The 7,526-nt window shown below is 38.1% G+C and overlaps 1 protein-coding gene across 6 annotated transcripts; it reads left to right on the forward strand.

The window, feature by feature from the left end:
* The first annotated feature begins 68 nt into the window (after positions 1–68).
* Positions 69–7,345, forward strand: LOC111247877 (ubiquinone biosynthesis O-methyltransferase, mitochondrial-like). Of its 6 annotated transcripts, XM_022799382.2 has the most exons (9): positions 73–203; positions 997–1,067; positions 1,220–1,318; positions 2,907–3,070; positions 3,420–3,569; positions 3,957–4,091; positions 4,264–4,359; positions 4,704–4,890; positions 7,096–7,345. In XM_022799382.2, the coding sequence occupies exons 4-9, from the start codon at positions 2,924–2,926 to the stop codon at positions 7,182–7,184; spliced, it is 804 nt and encodes a 267-aa protein (XP_022655117.1). In that variant the 5' UTR covers positions 73–203; positions 997–1,067; positions 1,220–1,318; positions 2,907–2,923; the 3' UTR covers positions 7,185–7,345. The 6 variants fall into 6 exon arrangements, with proteins under 6 accessions (XP_022655118.1, XP_022655117.1, XP_022655119.1 ...); XM_022799384.2 differs by lacking the exon at positions 1,220–1,318; XM_086984218.1 differs by lacking the exon at positions 997–1,067 and having other exon boundaries at positions 86–203.
* Positions 7,346–7,526: the final 181 nt, after the last annotated feature.

Below are 7,526 nucleotides of genomic sequence, written 5' to 3' on the forward strand. Positions count from 1 at the left end.
ACTGGATATGAAAAGATAAACTTACTTCGTTTGCGCGTTTTATTTATATGGGTAACGTCCGGGAGCAGCAGGGACTTGGCGCGAAAAATTGAAGTACTACAGCGGTTTCACGTATGGAATACTACTATGAATGAAACTTTTGGAGAAGATCGCGCGGTGCTAATTGCCGAACGTTTAAGTAAATAAGTTATCGCAAGCAGCGGGTGTGTATTGACATATTTTCCAACATAGCCGACAGTAGATAACATTATGCAGAACAATAATTTGTTATACTGTATAATTTTACGTTCATTGCGCTTTTATATCGCTTGTAATTTCCATGTCTGGTTGAGTTTATGATTCGTTTGCTTCACGGTTTGAAAGACGGTAGTTATGTTTTGACCTAATCATAAAATTGTGATAATCCTAGTTTTATTTACGTACTTGACAGGCCTGGAAAAATGCATGTAATGTTTTATGCATGCATAAACACATTTAAGTATTTAATTGTTACGATGTAAATACTGGACGTTGTTTTAATTATACAAGGAAAACAATTTGATCAATGAATATATACAGACTAAATTGCATAATATGTTGAGTAGTTGAAAAAATATTGACCGCTTTAAGCCAAAATCGAGGCAAATATTTTTTATGTTTCAAAATAATAGCATTAAACCAAATATATATGGTTACTAGGTTCGGCTGATTTTTTAAAGTGCTTACGGTATGCTTTGTTAATACTGACAGTAAAGGTCCGAAATAATCATTTCGCCAGGCGGCAGTAGTTCATTAGACATGACCCCTTTTTCCAACCCCACCAAACACATAGAATAATTTTTTTGGCGTTAGTCTCGGCTTTGCACCAGATGGTGTTTTTGTTTGTGGCTTTGCTCAATTTTTGTTATGTTGTTTAGTGACACATGATTGTGTAATGTGATCCGTAATTTTTTATCACTCGGAACCAACAGCTCTAAAAATAGCTCAGTTTCGTTGCATTTCTGTACATATTTGCAGATAGAGATCAAATCAACTCAACTCCTTTGCATCAACTCGTGTGGCGCCCAAACATCAAACCTTTTTTTTCTGTTTGTAGTCAATTTTCTTCAAATGATTTAATGGCTACATTTGTGCTTTTATTGCAATTAAATTACGAAGTATATTGATTTCTTACACAAATTTCACTCCTCTTCAAGCCGCTCTATTTTAGGCCTTAACACACACTTTTGAATTATTTTAGCACATCTACTACCGTTAAATGTCAAGTGACCTCAACGCCGACACGACAGGACTCTAAATCGCCTATTATGTGTGATTTTGAAACCATCTAGCATAAGCGGTGAATATATATATATATAATTAGTGCTAAGTAAAGCCTGGCAAATGTTAACTTTTCGTTGTCATTTAATTTGAGTATAGTAAGTGTTGTTTTTATGTCAACATGTTTAAACAATGTGGGTAATTCGAGGAATAGTATGTGTTAACCATGCAAAACCAAAGTGAACTACTTGTGTCCGTACAAATTAAGCACGTATAAAAAACGTTGTCGATGGAATATTTTGTCACGATTATTATACCTTTGAGAAATTCACAGTTTTGACTAACTGTTTGTTGTAAGTATGCACTACCGTAATCACTTAAAGGGTTTCCACAGAGCCTTAAGCTACTAACAACTGATATAATATTTCAACTAGTTATAGTTTATCAATTCTAATTAGCTGCTGTAAGGAACACTTGCATGATTCCGCTGGTGCGTAGGAGTGTAAGATATTAACGTATATGATCATAATTAAAGCTTTTACAAAGTCGTATTATGAAAAATCTTGATTTGCCTCCCGTTACTAAACGAACTCAAATAGTTTACCACCGTTGTTGATGCGTACGGTTATTGAGTTGTTGTCACAATTGTGGCTAGCGTGTCACCATGTAAAAAAGTTACGTGTCGATCACTATTCGCTCTTCTGGTCACCATTTGACAATACAAGAGTTTCTCTGACTAAAGCTGATATTTATTAATTTTACATTACAACTTCAATTTTGTGGTTGCACTACAGTATCATGCCATGCTGTTACCTGACTGGGTATTTATAGATCCTTAATCTTAGATTCGTAAAATGTAATTCATCGCTGACACAATCTCAAATTTGAACGAATAATAATGTACAGCTAATTATATGGCATTCGTGATGAGACGTGTGTAGACTTCGTAGTATGGTTTTAAGTTGAACAACTTATATCTGTAACGAAACACCGTACTGGTAGAGAGACTGTGATAAATGATGTCTTCTGCTTCTGCATAGATTAATGACTAGTTCCTTTCCTAATTTTCACCAATAGCAATATTAATATCGCCAAATAAAGTTTTATTCCTCTCTAATTGTAACGTTCTTCTGTTGTACCACGCATTATTGTTCTGCACCGAGCTCGGCCACCCAATCTAAGCACTGCGGATTTTCTTTAGGCATCTGCGATTACTCAGAAGTAAATCACTGGTACCCTCCTCGTAGTAGTTTTTGGGTTGTACAATTTCAGTGTGTAAGCGCACCCAGGTGTGCACCACACAATAGTGTACATGACAGATTTCAAACGTAAACAAGTCACTTTTTCAAAAGATGCTAACTTAGCGGCACAATGAAGGGCCATAAAAGTTTCGAAGGCCTTTCTTAAAAGACACAGCGAGCTTGATTGTGGAAATAGGTTCTACTAGCGTTATTTTATATTATGTGTCTCTATTTTTAGCGTGCCTTCAATTGATACTGCACACATTACTTAGCTTAAAACGGTTACATGTACCTTAAGTGCTCTGTGGTTCTTTATGTACATCTATTGGAGAACACGAACAAAAAGAGAAAAATGCTCATGAACGACATGGTCAAGACGAACATCACTTTCCTTAAGAAAATATTCTTTATTTTCAAATTCAACAGGGTACAATTTTGGCACAATGAGCGTACTTACCCGTGTCCGTTGGTCGCGTGGGACATTACCGTGCGCCACATTTCGCCGCAGAATCAGTAGCGTGAAGCAGAAAAATGAACGAGATTTTATGAAGCTTAAAAACGAATGGTGGATTCCTCGAGGTGAATTTGAGGTATGATTGTATTCTGCTTACTTTTCTTTTTGCCTTTCTCGACCGTCTCACCGACCACTGTTCTATTTAGCGCTACTTATAATGGAAGGCTGTTGACGTGAACAGAGGGACCAAGGCTCTTCCGCTTTGATCATCAAAACGCGTTAGGTATTTTGACTATATAGCTGGGAAAGCTGGTTTATCATTGTCATATATTGCATCACCTTGATTGACTATTTCTTATATAATTTGAGTATAATAAAAGAAGTGAGCAGTAACTTTATTCCGTTTAACACCTGTCGCTCCATTATCATCGTCAGCTGATTAGTGAATCAATATATCAAATATAACTGAAATTCTCAATACACAGGTCTTATCGCGTATGAACAAGCTACGGGTTCCTTTGATCACGGATGTGTTGCGAGAATGTCGAGAAGGTGACCACGGCGAACAACCAATGAACCTTTTGAAGGGATATAAAATTATTGATGTTGGCTGCGGAGGAGGCCTTCTAACAGAGGTATAAGAGACACTATAAGATCGAACGTAGAAGCAGGCTAACGATTATAAAGTACTAGCAGTTTTATTCATTGACAATTATTATTTCTTCTTTTAAATTCGTTTCAGAGTCATGTTCGCGCTTCTTAAAATTCTTGTCCGGTTTGCTTCTAAGATAGTCCATACGGAATTTAGTGCGATAGGTGTGGCTTGGATTAATCACAGTAATATGTTTGAGTCATTCACACGCATAGAACGTTTCCAATATTCGTAAAGTAACTTTACCCACATACTTTTATACTGTTGTCATAGTCGTCGCGTTTTTGTTTTTACGTACGACGTTTCACTCAACACGTATATATAAGTGCCGAAGAGAGATTTTTTTTTGTGGTTTTCTTTAATGCACTAGCCCCTCGCTCGACTTGGGGCTGCCGTAACCGGACTTGACATCGTCGAAACAAACATTGATACCGCTCGAGCACACGCTGATAAGGATCCGAAAATCTCGGATAGAATTACGTATGTGTGTGGAAGAATTGAAGATGTAAGTGTCGGAGGGAATTTCAAAACGTCTATTAAGTAACTGAGAGTTTGGATTTCATAGGTAGCGCTCACTTGTTTCTATTCTATAAAATAACACAATTTTGGCCACTGCTGACCGAGCTCTCTGATAGTACTGCCTTTGTAAGTAGTCACTTTGTCTGATCCCCTTTTAGATGAAGGAACAGTTTGATGCTTTGGTAGCATCGGAGGTCATTGAACATGTGGAAAGTGTGGAGCTGTTCATTAAACATTGCTCGCGGGTTGTTAAGGTAACTGCGTTTCGATATTATTTTGTTTCAATCTTATACAATTGCAAATGTGGTTCCGAATTTATTGCTAATCGTATGGGAAGTTGACATAATACAGATGTCATCGAATGAAGCATTATCCTGAGAGATAGCCCGGGAGCATAAAACGGTATCTAAGTGAAGAACTATTGGGAGAATTTTAGTTTGTACCGTTTTTAATATCATTAGTCTTGAGAGCTTATTGTAGTAATCATTTACGTGGGAAGAGGATAGAAATTCAAATATTATCGACGAAGGCAAATAAAAACTTGAATCTCAGTAACTTGAGCATCGTATAAACTGATAACTTATGTGCTCCGCATTAGCCACGCGGCCACCTGTTCTTCACGACGATCAACCGGACCCTTCTATCGCTGCTTATAGCAAAAATCGGTGCTGAATACATTTTTAATTGCGTTCCACGGGGTTTACACGACTGGAGGTTGTTTGTTACGCCAGAAGAACTTCAGTTACAACTTGCTAAACATAACTGCGCTGTCGCTCGTACCAAAGGTTAGTGGTAATAAAAAGTATTTTTTGTGAATTGCTCAAAAAATACATAATTTTCTCAGTAGTTCATACTTTATCAATATAGTCCGAGCCTAAAATATACGAACGATTTGCTTGTTTATGACTGATGTCAAAATATTCCCAAGTTATTTTGACAGCTTCGATTACAAGGGTGGTCAAGCGTTTATACCGTTTTATGACAATTCTTTGTGATTTTTTTACTCTAGAAACCCTGTTCGTATTGCTAAACCAGTAGCTTTTTGATTTTCCTCATTAAGTGGGGATAGCGGCAGAAACGCAGAAGCCAGGAAACCTACAGCGCAGCGGCGAAATGTACAGACGATATAAACTCATACTTAAAAATCACCAACATACTTTAAGGCATCAAGTTGTTGAAAATCTGATGAGGAAAGTGTCTTCTAGAAGGAGGAAAATGTTACCTATATCAGTTCGAGAAATAATTAGTCCGCATATTAACTGTTTGGGCGGATTTATCCCACCGAGTTGAAATTTTAGTTGACGGAGATGCTGATGCAAACGTCGGAAATACCAGTAACGATTATATTATCTGCAATGATCGCTTTGCATTCATGTCTATGCTACGATATTACCCTAATAAAACTTACTCTTTTACTGAATCTGCACTACTGCTTAGCAGCTGCGCTGTCTGAGAGAAGCTTCTATTTGAAGCTGTAGGAACAGCAAAAAAAAAAAAGGAATTAAGTTACCTTTAACAATAGATCCTTCCGATAAGCGTACAGACATTTTTCTATACGTGTGAGAAAATGAACACTCAGAAGGAAGTTCGCTTGGGCTTCGCTTCAGAACTGCTGCGTCGCCAACTGTAAACGTGTGGAAACCTCAAACCCCTCTGAAACTTTTGAACTGGTTATTCAGAAACAAAAACATCGCCGACGCTGATACGATGGTGTCAGCGCCGTTATTTAACTAAATTTGTTTTGACCATTCGCAAAATCTACCACGCTGTTCATTACGCAGCAAGATTTGGGTCAATGTCATGCTGATTTCGTGCGGGTTACTATTTATGCTGTAAAGGAACTTTAAAGGAATCTACCTACCGAAAATCAGAAGTCAGAGCGGCTTTAAGAAGTCGATACTGTGTACGCTAAAACACCTGACTGTTACCAACGATGTATGCGAATGCTATAAAGCTACAAGGACAGCATTTCTTGGCTTATTCTCCAAAGAAATTACCATTTCTGGGGGTATGTTTTCGATGAAGGGAAGTTGCAAGAGAAGATGAATCTACTAAGAGGTTATTGTGCGCTGTTTTTTAATAGAGTCTTAGTGTGCGTATTTAGTATTGGCGCTATGGCCAGTGCGTATGTGTATTTTGTGAGCCGAGAACAGCTCAGACGCATAGTGTGCACACAGTTCCGTTAGCCAAGTCGTGGTCTCAATGTCATGCTTACCGTTTTTTCAAGGAGACGTTGTACGCAACGATGATTGTAGGCTTTACCATCATCATTTACGATCATGACTTGAGTTCCTACATCAATTTACATAGTTTATTACCGACGATATTACTATCTCTAAACAAGACTGATATACTAATTGACTTCCACCGCCGTGTAAACCAACTTCGGTTTACCAAGTTCCTATTTGTGGCTTAGAACCTGAGCTACTCGTTGCATAAAGTTGACCAATGCAAACGGTCGAAGCTCCTCTCCAAACGAGTCTATTTTAACCTTGACTCATTCTGTTTCGATAGTCCGGAACAAAAACCGCGATATTTGTCCATCAATCCATCAGCAAAGTATCTACGAATCACCAGTCGACAGGGATGGGGGTTTCAGCCGCGTACTTTGTATTACACATAAGTGACTCGGAGGCTATTTCGAGACGCTTGTGAGCTACTCATTAACCTATACAAGGTGTTCAACGTCCATCTGCATTAACTGGTCAAATGGTGGAATGAATCAGAGGTAGTACAGCGTGTGTCATGCCATAGTGATAACTGCAGCATTTTCTTTAATTAACATAAGATGAGTATGCTAAAGTGCCCCTCGCTCATGGCAAATTTTATAAATTTTATCCTAACTGAACTATACTATTGGCATAGGGAATTGGGTTTTTGTCCTTGCTCAAGTTGGAGCCGAAAGCCACTGCAGACAGTATCTCAGACATGTAGGGTACATCTCTATTTTACTCTTCCTTATTAATGAATTCTGTCTTATCATTTTGCAGGAATGATGTACAATCCGATCACTGGCCAGTGGACATGGATTGACACGGAAGCTGTCAGTTACGCTCTGCATGCCGTGAAGGTTTCCTAGTTTCCTAGCTTTAATCATGTTTAGCAGGAACCACTGTTCGTTTACACCCTACGTAGTGTATGAACTATTGCTATGGATCGCATACCATAAGCGTAAATCAAAAAAAGCGCAAATCTTAAAAAGATTTATCAGCATGGAATAAATAATTAACTAAGGGTTGATATCTCCGTTACCTTTATTCAAGATCAATTCGCTGTATACTAAGTCCAGTACTGCTGGACATTGCTTTTGATGGCCTTAGCATACTTTTTGATAAGCATACGTGGTGATGGAGTACGAGCCTCAATCAATGTTTTACTCATTAAATCGCAACATCGCAAGCTTGCTTTTTAAAGCTTCGCG

This window comes from Varroa destructor, unplaced genomic scaffold (assembly GCF_002443255.2).
Source record: "Varroa destructor unplaced genomic scaffold, Vdes_3.0 BEIS01000003.1, whole genome shotgun sequence".
NCBI classification, from domain to species: Eukaryota; Metazoa; Arthropoda; class Arachnida; order Mesostigmata; family Varroidae; genus Varroa; species Varroa destructor.